Below are 14,457 nucleotides of genomic sequence, written 5' to 3'. Positions count from 1 at the left end.
GGGGGATTCTGGGTTTGAGGGGACAAGGAAGTGGCTCTGGTTATTTGCTTCTGTACCAGGTCGGGAGGGTAGTTGCAGGATGCGAAAGCTGTTTTCAGGTTGTTGGTGTAATGATTCAGGGATTCCGGACTGGAGCAGATTCGTTTGCCACGAAGACCTAGGCTGTAGGGAAGGGACCGTTTGATGTGGAATGGGTGGCAGCTGTCATAATGGAGGTACTGTTTCTTGTTGGTGGGTTTGATGTGGACGGACGTGTGAAGTTGGCCATTGGACAGGTGGAGGTCAACGTCAAGGAAAGTGGCATGGGATTTGGAGTAGGACCAGGTGAAACTGATGGAACCAAAGGAGTTGAGGTTGGAGAGGAAATTCTGGAGTTCTTCTTCATTGTGAGTCCAGATCATGAAGATGTCATCAATAAATCTGTACCAAACTTTGGGTTGGCAGACTTGGGTAACCAAGAAGGCTTCCTCTAAGCGACCCATGAATAGGTTGGCGTACGAGGGGGCCATCCTGGTGCCCATGGCTGTTCCCTTTAATTGTTGGTATGTCTGGCCTTCAAAAGTGAAGAAGTTGTGGGTCAGGATAAAGCTGGCTGGCTAAGGTGATGAGGAAAGAGGTTTTAGGTAGGGTGGCAGGTGATCGGCGTGAAAGGAAATGCTCCATCGCAGCGAGGCCCTGGACGTGCGGAATATTTGTGTATAAGGACGTGGCATCAATGGTTACAAGGATGGTTTCCGGGGGTAACAGATTGGGTAAGGATTCCAGGCATTCAAGGAAGTGGTTGGTGTCCTTGATGAAGGATGGGAGACTGCATGTAATGGGTTGAAGGTGTTGATCTACGTAGGCAGAGATACGTTCTGTGGGGGCTTGGTAACCAGCTACAATGGGGCGGCCGGGATGATTGGGTTTGTGGATTTTAGGAAGAAGGTAGAAGGTAGGGGTGCGGGGTGTCGGTAGGGTCAGGAAGTTGATGGAGTCAGGTGAAAGGTTTTGCAGGGGGCCTAAGGTTCTGAGGATTCCTTGAAGCTCCGCCTGGACATCGGGAATGGGGTTACCTTGGCAAACTTTGTATGTGGTGTTGTCTGAAAGCTGACACAGTCCCTCAGCCACATACTCCCGACGATCAAGTACCACGGTCGTGGAACCCTTGTCCGCCGGAAGAATGACGATGGATCGGTCAGCCTTCAGATCACGGATAGCCTGGGCTTCAGCAGTGGTGATGTTGGGTGTAGGATTAAGGTTTTTTAAGAAGGATTGAGATGCAAGGCTGGAAGTCAGAAATTCCTGGAAGGTTTGGAGAGGGTGATTTTGAGGAAGAGGAGGTGGGTCCCGCTGTGACGGAGGACGGAACTGTTCCAGGCAGGGTTAAATTTGGATGGTGTCTTGAGGAGTCGGATCATTAGGAGTAGGATTAGGATCATTTTTCTTCGTGGCAAAGTGATACTTCCAGCAGAGAGTACGAGTGTAGGACAGTAAATCTTTGACGAGGGCTGTTTGGTTGAATCTGGGAGTGGGGCTGAAGGTGAGGCCTTTGGATAGGACAGAGGTTTCGGATTGGGAGAGAGGTTTGGAGGAAAGGTTAACTACTGAATTAGGGTGTTGTGGTTCCAGATTGTGTTGATCGGAATTTTGAGGTTTTGGAGGGAGTGGAGCTGGAAGTGGGAGATTGAGTAGATGGGAGAGACTGGGTTTGTGTGCAATGAGAGGAGGTTGAGGTTTGCTGGAAAGGTTGTGAAGGGTGAGTGAGTTGCCTTTCCGGAGGTGGGAAACCAGGAGATTGGATAGTTTATTGAGGTGGAGGGTGGCATGCTGTTCTAACTTGTGGTTGGCCTGTAGGAGGATGCTCTGAACAGCCGGTGTGGATGTGGGAGAGGAAAGATTAAGGACTTTTATTAAGGATAAATAATCCTTCACCTACACATCAACTCAGCCAATGAACACACCCGTCAACTCCTATCCACTCCCTCCAAAACCTCAAAATTCCGATCAACACAATCTGGAACCACAACACCCTAATTCAGTAGTTAACCTTTCCTCCAAACCTCTCTCCCAATCCGAAACCTCTGTCCTATCCAAAGGCCTCACCTTCAGCCCCACTCCCAGATTCAACCAAACAGCCCTCGTCAAAGATTTACTGTCCTACACTCGTACTCTCTGCTGGAAGTATCACTTTGCCACGAAGAAAAATGATCCTAATCCTACTCCTAATGATCCGACTCCTCAAGACACCATCCAAATTGAACCCTGCCTGGAACAGTTTCGTCCTCCGTCACAGCGGGACCCACCTCCTCTTCCTCAAAATCACCCTCTCCAAACCTTCCAGGAATTTCTGACTTCCAGCCTTGCATCTCAATCCTTCTTAAAAAAAACCTTAATCCTACACCCAACATCACCACTGCTGAAGCCCAGGCTATCCGTGATCTGAAGGCTGACCGATCCATCGTCATTCTTCCGGCGGACAAGGGTTCCACGACCGTGGTACTTGATCGTCGGGAGTATGTGGCTGAGGGACTGTGTCAGCTTTCAGACAACACCACATACAAAGTTTGCCAAGGTAACCCCATTCCCGATGTCCAGGCGGAGCTTCAAGGAATCCTCAGAACCTTAGGCCCCCTGCAAAACCTTTCACCTGACTCCATCAACCTCCTGACCCTACCGACACCCCGCACCCCTACCTTCTACCTTCTTCCTAAAATCCACAAACCCAATCATCCCGGCCGCCCCATTGTAGCTGGTTACCAAGCCCCCACAGAACATATCTCTGCCTACGTAGATCAACACCTTCAACCCATTACATGCAGTCTCCCATCCTTCATCAAGGACACCAACCACTTCCTTGAATGCCTGGAATCCTTACCCAATCTGTTACCCCCGGAAACCATCCTTGTAACCATTGATGCCACGTCCTTATACACAAATATTCCGCACGTCCAGGGCCTCGCTGCGATGGAGCATTTCCTTTCACGCCGATCACCTGCCACCCTACCTAAAACCTCTTTCCTCATCACCTTAGCCGGCTTCATCCTAACCCACAACTTCTTCACTTTTGAGGGCCAGACATACCAACAATTAAAGGGAACAGCCATGGGCACCAGGCTGGCCCCCTCATACGCCAACCTATTCATGGGTCGCTTAGAGGAAGCCTTCTTGGTTACCCAAGTCTGCCAACCCAAAGTTTGGTACAGATTTATTGATGACATCTTCATGATCTGGACTCACAGTGAAGAAGAACTCCAGAATTTCCTCTCCAACCTCAACTCCTTTGGTTCCATCAGTTTCACCTGGTCCTACTCCAAATCCCATGCCACTTTCCTTGACGTTGACCTCCACCTGTCCAATGGCCAACTTCACACGTCCGTCCACATCAAACCCACCAACAAGAAACAGTACCTCCATTATGACAGCTGCCACCCATTCCACATCAAACGGTCCCTTCCCTACAGCTTAGGTCTTCGTGGCAAACGAATCTGCTCCAGTCCGGAATCCCTGAATCATTACACCAACAACCTGAAAACAGCTTTCGCATCCCGCAACTACCCTCCCGACCTGGTACAGAAGCAAATAACCAGAGCCACTTCCTTGTCCCCTCAAACCCAGAATCCCCCACAGAAGAACCACAAAAGTGCCCCACTTGTGACAGGATACTTTCCGGGACTGGACCAGACTCTGAATGTGGCTCTCCAGCAGGGATACGACTTCCTCAAATCCTGCCCTGAAATGAGATCCATCCTTCATGAAATCCTCCCCACTCCGCCAACAGTGTCTTTCCGCCGTCCACCTAACCTTCGTAACCTGTTAGTTCATCCCTATGAAATCCCCAAACCACCTTCCCTACCCTCTGGCTCCTATCCTTGTAACCACCCCCGATGCAAAACCTGTCCCATGCACCCTCCCACCACCACCTACTCCAGTCCTGTAACCCGGAAGGTGTACACGATCAGAGGCAGAGCCACGTGTGAAAGCACCCACGTGATTTACCAACTGACCTGCCTACACTGTGATGCATTCTATGTGGGAATGACCAGCAACAAATTGTCCATTCGCATGAATGGACACAGGCAGACAGTGTTTGTTGGTAATGAGGATCACCCTGTGGCTAAACATGCCTTGGTGCACAGCCAGCACTTCTTGGCACAGTGTTACACCGTCCGGGTTATCTGGATACTTCCCACCAACACCAACCTATCCGAACTCCGGAGATGGGAACTTGCCCTTCAGTATATCCTCTCTTCTCGTCATCCGCCAGGCCTCAATCTCCGCTAATTTCAAGTTGCCGCCACTCATACCTCACCTGTCTTTCAACAACTTCTTTGCCTCTACACTTCTGCCTCGACTGACATCTCTGCCCAAACTCTTTGTCTTTAAATATGTCTGCTTGTGTCTGTATGTGTGGATGGATATGTGCGTGTGTGCGAGTGTATACCTGTCCTTTTTTCCCCCTAAGGTAAGTCTTTCCGCTCTCGGGATTGGAATGACTCCTTACCCTCTCCCTTAAAACCCACTTCCTTTCGTCTTCCCCTTTCCTTCCCTCTTTCCTGATGAGGCAACAGTTTGTTGCGAAAGCTTGAATTTTGTGTGTATGTTTGTGTTTGTTTGTGTGTCTATCGACCTGCCAGCGCTTTTGTTCGGTAAGTCACCTCATCTTTGTTTTTATATATAATTTTTCCCACGTGGAATGTTTCCTTCCATTATATTGAATTGCAAAACAATTTAGACATGATATCTGTATGGTGCAAAAAGTGACAACTGACTCCAAATCATGAAAATTGTGAAGTCATCTGCTCAGCTAAATGTCAGTTACATGATAAATCACACAAATCTAAAGGCTGTGAACTCAGCTAAGTACTTGGGGATTACAATTATGAGTGAACTCAGCTAGTACTTGTGGCTTACAATCATGAGTAACTTAAGTTGGAACAATCACACAGATAATGTTATGGGGAAAGCAAACCAAAGACTGAAATTCATCGGCAGAACACTTAGAAAATGTAATGGGTCTCTTAAAGAGACTGCTTACACCTTGCCTGTCTGTCCTATTCTGAAGTATTACTGTGCAGTGTGTGATCCACTCATGAAATAGAAGAGAGAGTGCCATAGATATGATACACAAATTGGGATGGCAGTCATTAAAACAAAGGCATTTTTTGCTGCGGCAAGACCCTTTTTCTTTTAACAAGAGTGTGAAAATATTTTGTTGGCACCCATCTACATAGGGAGAAATAATCATCATAATAAAATAAGAAAAATCTGAGTTCACATGGACAGACTTAAGCATTCGTTTTTCCCGCACACTGTTCGAGAGCAGAACGGTAGAGAAGTAGCTTAATGGTCGTTTGATATACCCTCTGCCGGGCACTTAATTATGAAGAGCAGAGTAATTACGTAGATGTTGAAATGATGAAGTTTGTCTCCAACCAACATGCACAGGACATACGAGAAGTTTTCAGTATAACACAGAGATAAATTTGGGTAAGAAGTCAAACAAAACGTAATTACTCTGTTTCACTGGAGACCACAGGTGTCTCATACCAATATACTCGAGAATCACCCTGAACAACATTTTAAATTCTGTCTAGAGTTTCGATCCACCCAGAATGGCTGACACCGTCAATGTGTTAAGAAAACTATCTAATGTTTGAACTTGTGCGGCATTTACACTTCAGAGTGTAAGCCTGTTGAGCTCTGCCAAAGCTATCAGGATGTGCTACTGCCTGTAGTTTCTGCCAGTCACAAATGGCAAGACTTGGTGGTGTGGGAGGAAAGGCAGAAACAGTGGCTCTCTGTTGAAACAGTGGCTCTCTGTTGTTGACACCACTGGTAAACAGGATATCTCTGTAAGGCTCGTATATTCAAACGGTGGAACCAAAATGTCACTGTTGTTTAAACGGTCGCCCATTACAGTTGACAGCCACGGAGTACAACTTGTTCTGTTGCAGAGCATCTATTTTATCCATGGCAGAGTAACAAAACTGATACAAGCAATGAATTCCTTGGCCATTGTGTCTGTATAACATCTGCGCCTATTACAAAGTTGCTCCTAAGTTCACTAAAACAAAACTATCAGCAACAGAATGTAAGAATGTACTCGATGTGTTTTGTAATGCATTTAAACATTGAAGAGGACATCACTGCAGCAATAAGAAAGCCTTACTTGGTAACAGAATTAAGCCAAATTGCATAAATACAGCTGACTACAAAGACTTACATAGTCCAGTACTAAAAACATTGTAAAGAAAGCCACTTCATTCACTAAGATCTCTTCAGGGAGTCTAAAATGATGTGTGAAGTTCAAAAGGTTAAATTACTGTTAAAGATGAACCGGTACATAACCACAATTAAAACAACAATTTTATTATTATTACAAATCAATTACAAGATAAGTATTTTTCAGCTGATTTGACAATATTTTACCAAAACTGTCTGTTTTTACAGTGTTCTCTACAATCAATCACCTTTTTACCTTTCTTTTTTCTTTTAATTGAGCCCTTTACCACACTATCTAAAACTCTCATTCTTGGCTGTCCTTGAGTTTTCCCGTCTGAAAATTTTTGTATGATAGTCTTGATGAACCTGTCTTCTTATTATCTCTTAGCACAATCAATCACTTACCTCTTTTAACTTTTCTTTTTTCAATAATGTGAAGTTCTTTAAAAGGCTCGCATTGTTCAATGTGTTTTTCAGATCTGACGTTCTTCACTGAGAGTATCCTTACCCGCTTTTTGTGTATTTACACTGATTAAGAAATGAAATAAAAATTTGTAATTTCTGCCTTTATCCACCTCTAACTGAAATTACACCTAATAGAAACATGTACTTACTGTTCCAATAACAGCTGCAGCCTTGCAGACACCGATGACAACTGCCTGGTGAAGTAGATCATCCTCAAGAGGATGTGTACGTGCCAGTTCAAGAAACGTTGCTAACAGCCATTGGAACTGAGCTCGTTCAGTGAACAGATCTGAGAGGCACAACGATGACCTTACAGCTTCTCCGATCAGCCTTAATGCAGTTCCAGACTGTTACCATGAAAAATATAAAAAGAAGTGATTGCAACAACAAAACACAAAAGTTCATGAAATTTCAATCTATATATGACACTGTGACAAAATACAAACACTATGAAGTATTAATACATGGATGGAGTCAATACAAATAAGCATGATCAGCAGAGTACTTGTTGAATGTACAAGAAGGTGGAGGCTCTTATGTCAAATGAGGAGAGATATTTGGAAAACCTTTTGTTGTTTTCACCTTCCCAGATTCAGGAGAGGTTTCAGCAGAGTTTCTCATGACCAAGTGAGTTTATGACAAAAAAAATCATCATCATTTGCTATCTAAGTTTGACAAACATATTTCTGTGGGCAACTGATAGTTAATAAGACCTCAAATATCTATGAACCTTCCGATTAGTTATTGAGGTATTTACATGATAATTCAAAGAGGCTGTGATATTGTGAAGTGTCAGCTGTTTGAATACCTAGATCACTGAATACAGAGCAGAAAGCGGCACATACTGGAATTTTGCACACACTTCTCATGAGGTTCGCAGCAAAAGTTGAGTCTTCATAACAAAAATCATCATGTGCAATGACAACATTATTTGCCTCAATGGATGGCATCAGTATGGGGTGGTGGAGATGTGGACTGGATGCACTTGCAATTGTCTGGTGAGATGACCTTTTTTACAATGTTCTGCACACAGCAAATGCATTTTGCTGATTAGTTTCCCCACAGGAATTACTTACTACTGAGGTGCTTCTTCACTTTATGTTTAGCACTTGGCCACTATGCCATGATCAGTAAAAACAACAATATGGGAATTGTTAATCTGTCTTGGTGCAAAACACTTTTTGTTATTTACTTACTGGAGAAAGTGTTTTCCATCGAGGCAGATTCACAATTCCCCTATTGTTGCTTTTCTGCGCAAATACGGACCTAAAGGAAGAGTTCCAAGATGAAGTACCTGGATCAGCAAAAGTTGGTTCTCTGTTACCAAACAGTACAAAAGCTCAGTTCTAAGTGTTTACACATGAAACTGTTATTTGGGAGAACATTTTCTGACATGTTAAAGGACTTCTTGAAGCTTGTAACAATGTTCTTTTGGCATTCTGCTTTTACTTCGATAATTGGAAGTAGCAAACCTATGGAGTACATTTGTATAAATAAGTGTCGTGTTCTCTCCGACATGTATGACAGAACAGACACTACTCGTGATGAAATGGCTAGAGCATTTGTAGTTTCGCAGAATAAACATATACAACCGGAACAGTAGCATAAAGAAACAATTGCATTACATGTGCAGAAGTATTAAGAGTCCCATATAATACTTTCATGCACAATAAAGAAAGAAAACTGTCTTCATTGGGGTACGAACCCAGGACCCTTGGTACGACAGCCTAATGCTCTATCAACTTCCCCGCAGAAGCTTTCCATATTAGTTATTCACTGTAATTCTTTTCCTATGCTAAATAGCTCTGGTGCTACTTTTAATGTTTATGTCTGTTCTGCTGGATGACAGCACATAGCACAAACTAAATCGGAGTTTCAGTTGATACTCTATTTACGTACAACATTTCGTACTGATCTGAGTGTCTGATATCTGGAGGCTTGGGAGTTAGCACTGCCCAGGAGCATGACACAGAACTCGCCTGCTTCCACCTGGACAACATTACCAGACTCCGACTTCAATGTACGCCACCTCCCAGCTCAGACAACAGTATCAATTCACCAGCCCACCATGCCCATTCCTACCTGCTGCCTTCCACAAGGCTGCATTCAACTGGTTGCATAACATGACGCACCCCATGTGCGCAGATCTGCCAATCTAGTGAGGCAGCATATTTCATTTCCAGGTATACACAGGGACTGCAAGATCTGGGTCCGCACCTGCCTTGCCAGTCAGCATGCCAAGGTTGGCTGCCACGTGCACACCCCCATCGCTGCCTTTCCAGACGTCACACAAATCTTCACCCACATTCACTGGCACCTCATCAGCCCTCTGTCTCCTTCTGATGGCTGCCACTACCTCCTTACCACAGTGGACAAGTTCACCCACTGGCCTAAGGCAACACTAATGTGCAACGTCACCACCACCACCACCACGGTAGCCACTGGATTTCTCTCCACATGGATTGCACTTTTTGGCTCTCCACGCCATATCACTGTGGACCACTGACACCAGTTTACATCAACACTTTTTCGTGTGCTAACAGACCTCTGTGGCACTGACCCCCAACTGACATCGAGCTACCATCCAGCCGCCAACAGCACAGTGGAACTGCTCCACTGCACTCTGAAGGCTGCTCTCCCCTGCCACAATAGATGGACCATTGCCCTACCACTGGTCACATACGAGGCTGACCTTGATGTGTCTGCTGCCGACTTTGTTCGCAGCTAGCCAATCACCATCCCAGGTGACTTCCTGCGGCCTGCCCACCTGCCCGAAGATGAAATCATCTCCAAGTTCGTTGCCCCCTTGTAGTAGCAAATGGCTCACCTGTGACCCATCCCATTCCAGCACCACAACAAACACAGGGAATTCATTCATGGAAACCTGGCATCAAGTAAACACATTATGCTGAACAGCCTCCGCTTTGCCTGCACTACCTTGCCCCCACCAGTTTCTGTAGTGGGACTACAAGACATCTCCACAGCACCCCTACCAGCGTTTTGATCAGCAGGTTCAAGCCTGCCTGTACACTGGCCAATACCACACCACCCATCTTGACCACCAACCTCATCAACACCCTGCAGATGTACACTGCCACCAGTACCGTGACTGGTGCAACCACCGCCGACAGCGATCCATGGATCCCAGCCACTGAAGCTCCCTTGATGCTTGCCTACCACACTACAACTGAAGGAACCGTGGCAAACCCACCATGCTATGTTAGCACCGCCCCCGACTCACTGGGCGTTGACAACACAGGCGCCAGCCCACTCCCCCACAATGTGGAGGATGCCCATGCCGATGCCCGTGCCCATGCCCCAGTGCCGCGTATGCCCGATGCAGTGAATTCCCCTCTGATGCTGTCAACAGCCAGCTATGCCACCGCCGCCATATTGCATTCCCCACCAATTCGACAACAGCGTTATTTCAAGTGCTCCCAACACCGTGCCCCAGAGCTGCTGCCACCTTCCTCACACCAGAACCACCAGTGATTCACACACGCGCGCACGCGCGCCCACACACACACACACACACACACACACACACACACACACACACACACACACACACACACAGAGTCCTATGCATGTGCTTTCAGCTGTCAAACATAGCCACCATGCTCTTGACCTCTCCTTGCACCCAACCACAATGACGCTGCACCCTAGCCTCCACAGCTGCATGCTGTCAACAATGTCCAGTACCTGCCCGCCCCTGCACACACAGCACTGGACACAGGCTCAGAGCGACCCAGCCCTGCTCCCCCTCACTCCATGCACTGGCAGTGTACTCATCGGTTGTGTCGGCTGCCAGTACTGCACTGCTGCTGGCTGTCACACAGTGGACCAGCACTACTGACTGCCGGCAATCCTGCACATTTGACATTTGGCGCCCTGAAGACCAGTGCCAGCTCCCATTGTGTGACCAGCAACCTCAGCATCGATGCCACCACCCAAATTCTCACTGTGGGTCAGAGTAACGCCCCTACCAATACAATCCTCCACTGTCACCACCTCACTCTCTACCCAAACTCTGCTCTTTGCAGAGAGGGGGAACTGCGTGGTGACCTTTCATCACAAGCTGTCTTAGCAGGTGTGTTCACCCCTAGCTCGCAACAGCCATCTGCTACGGCAGTGAGTTTCTCCCTTCATGTGTTACCTCCAACTCAAGCTGTCGAACCTGCCAGGTGACCAGATACCTCAATTGTACGGTCACTGGCTATCGGTAGAGAAAAACAGTTTGGTCCATAGTAATGCTTACTCCGATCTAGCCTCAACCAGTCCGCATCTTCTCCTTACGGTTTCAACATCAGTTCCTGCTCAGCACCCATGCTGCTACAGATATACATTGTGGCAACAAGTACCGTGAGGTTTCAAGAGACACCTATGTCACGCTGGCTGCAACCCTGCTATGCAGCTGGGTTTGTAAATGGTGTTTCATCCAACATTTTCTGCCAAGGACTATTAATTCTGTGCCTCATGTCGGAATATCGTTGTGCTGGTGAAACTCCGAGGCGAGACTCCCACCTTGCTCAGCATCCGCATTTTCTACTGTGTCGCACCTTTTTCCACTGACAACATGCCGGTGAGTGACTTTGTCCAGAACTTATAATTTTGAGACTATTTCATGTGTTTCTTCACAGTTGGGTAGTCGGTAATTATACTTGTTTCTTGACCACATGTGAGCATTGTTCTCGGTACAGTGCCTACCACACCTTGCCCTACTATTTGGTAGCCATATTATAAGTTAGGTAAGGAAACATTACAACAACATGTAAAGATTAATAGCTAAATCTCTACAAATAGACTGTCTCTGAATTAATATAAAATGCAATACATGCAATTCAGTACATTAGAAATTATGCAACAAGAAAAATCAACAAGTTAAACAGAATACTCTAAATTCTAAGGTGTTACGTACCATGAAGAACCTCAACTGGAAGTTACATTTTACACATTTTCTTAAATATCTAACCTCTGCTAGTTTTGCTTACAGATAAAATTAATTTTGGAGATGTCAAAAAGTTGACTTACTTTTCAAATTTCCACTTGCTAATGTCTCATTACATTACATTCTGGAATAATTTGTCACTGAGGAATATCGTATTTGTAGCACAGAGGTGTGTAATATGGATAATATAGTGTGTTCACTCTAGAACATCTTGTAGACAGCTTATTAAAAAAGTTACGTATACAGACGACTCCCTCACAATAAATTTACTTCTGTATGAAATTTGTTGTTAACAGTCAATCACAGTAACATTTGTAAATATAATATTGGAAGAAGAAGTGATTTCCACTAGCTATCATTCAGCCATAGTATGGCACAGAGGGGAGTCGTCAGGTATCCAACCAAAACCATCTCTGACCACCTATCTAGTGATGTAAGGACTCTAATGGATAAAGAAATTAACTTTAAGCACACTCTGAAATTGTATCTGCTTGACAACCCTTCTACTTACATGTGATGACTTTGACATAGATGTAAGAACTCGTGACAGTTTTGCATTGCATTTAAGGTATACATAGCCATAAATTAAATAAATTTTTACCAATGTACAAGATTTGCATCAACTACTTCAACATGTATTGATAACATTGTAAGTAGTTATAATTACAGTCTAAAAGAAAAATTTACTCTAAATTTAAAAGTATAAGATTATGCATTACTATGTGTATCACACAATAAATTTAATTCAGCCCGCACAACAAAAAGATGTAGGAGCGTCAGTCACAAAAATGTGGAGGTATTTACGACGGTGGTTTGAAAAGTTCTTGGAATCACCAAGAGAGGTCAGCGTTAGCACAATGAGTTGTTCACATGACATTCATTGGACTGTTGCCTGTACACACGTGCTACATCAGTGCTCTTGGAAGAGAGCTCTGGCAGTGACGTGGCTCTTGTATTTGTAACAGTACAGGCTGAGTCTCATAAAAATAGATAATGGGTAAGAGTGTCTAGCATTAACAGGAAGAACTGTATATGGAGGCAAAAGTTAATTGAAACTTGAATTTCTTCAATATGTAAGCACTTTCAACAATATCTATATAAAGTTAAACCACTAAACCATACTGCAAACAAGAGCTTCATTTCAAATGCAAAATGCTCCTCTAAACTAATGGTAAATGGTAGACCTGTTACAGATCTCAGAGCCAAATGTGAATCCCTCAATGACTGCTTCATAAATAATGATAAAATCCATGACTGCTCACCAACAAGTACAAATTCTAGAACAACAGCAAGAAGCTCAGGATTTAAGTTTTCCCATGTTTCAGACTCTGTTGTTATGAAAATCACAATTGCCCTATAAAATGTAAACTCATTGTTTGGGATGAGGTAGCTTCTAGAATAAGATGAGGTATCTTCTAGAATAATAAAAATAGTCTGTCACAGTATTGCACAACCACTATTTCTCACAAATAACTAGTCTTTTGATGAGGGATGTTTTCCAGATTAAATAAAATATGCTGAAGTTTGGCTGACTGATAAAAAAGGCAAAGAAAATGAAATGGGAAAAATATATCAGTCTCATTGTTACCCAGTTTTCTCAAATATATTTGAAAGAGAAAATTGTGATCAAACAGAAAACTTTAATTCATCCCGTACTATTGTTTTATGCAACCAGTATGGTTCCAGGAAAGGCTGCAGAACAACCAATGCAAGAAATGAATTGGTAACAAAAGTTAGATGATGTCTTAATAATAAGTATGTGTATCAGGTATCTTTTGTGAGCTTATCAAAGCATTTGATACTGTAAATCATGACCAGCTTCACTGAAGAACAACAATTATGAGTTGTAAGGAAGATTTATTAGTTGGATGACATCATACTAAGTGAAAAGAAAACAGAGTGCTTACTAATAACAGTCACAAGAAATTCCTCTCTGGCTGGAAGTGCACACACATACACACACGCACACACTTGGGCATTCCACAAGGTTCAATATTGGGGCCACTAGTATTTTTTGAATTATGTGAACTACATGCCATGTAAGGTTCAATCGGATCCCATCCTCTATGCAGATGACTCAACAGCAATAGCCTACTGCAAGACCGACAAAGACTAAATCCACCATACAGAGCACACACTTAGGCTGTGGTCACAGAGGTAGTGACATCAGTGGATTCTGCCACTGACTGACATCTGCCAAAGATGGCTGAGTGTTTCAGATCAGTAAGCCATCACACTAACAGTCACAATGCGGCCAATCCCATCCAGAAAACAACTGGTGAAATTCAAAACGGGTTGTTTTCTTCAGTTCAAGTTGGCCAATGTTATGTGAAAAACTGATAAATTTAGTCGAAGAAACAAGGACTTTTTGGCATCCTGAGCATGGAAAATATAAAACTGCGATATAGCTTGGAATCTATGGACTGAAGTTGCAGCTTTATTGGAACACAAGAGGACAAAATCTTTATCATGAAATATAAGTATAAATTATAACCTCAAAAAAAAAAATTTGTTCAAGGGAGACAAGGGACATATCTTATGTTTAAAGTTACTCTAGTAGATCTTTTTTTGGGTATGGCAGGTGGGCATTAGCTGTTTACAAATTATTATTACTGATTACTGGTGTTTTTATGCCTGTAGGGTGGTGATTCTGTTACATAATGTGGTTTGCAAATGTGGTGTATGTGTTTCCACTTTTCAGGGCTTTAAATGTTCAGAGTACCTGATTTTAAAATTTATGTTTGTCTTTCAAACATATGCTGAATGACAGTCACTGAAGGTTAATAAAAATACATCTGTTTTGAAGAATTTATCTGCAGTTGTGCAGAGAGTTTGTAATC

General features: G+C 44.0%; 1 protein-coding gene across 1 annotated transcript in view; it reads right to left on the bottom strand.

Moving 5' to 3' along the window:
• The window catches only part of LOC126473149 (huntingtin), a 516,516-nt gene that overhangs the window by 75,396 nt on the left and 426,663 nt on the right, over positions 1 to 14,457 (bottom strand). The window contains exon 45 of the mRNA XM_050100007.1: positions 6,819 to 7,016. Coding sequence (XP_049955964.1) covers positions 6,819 to 7,016 — 198 coding nt within the window. The remainder of the gene's footprint in view (positions 1 to 6,818; positions 7,017 to 14,457) is intronic.

The sequence above is a fragment of the Schistocerca serialis genome, chromosome 4 (assembly GCF_023864345.2).
Source record: "Schistocerca serialis cubense isolate TAMUIC-IGC-003099 chromosome 4, iqSchSeri2.2, whole genome shotgun sequence".
Taxonomy (NCBI): Eukaryota; Metazoa; Arthropoda; class Insecta; order Orthoptera; family Acrididae; genus Schistocerca; species Schistocerca serialis.
This window is presented reverse-complemented; position numbering and strand designations above follow the sequence as displayed.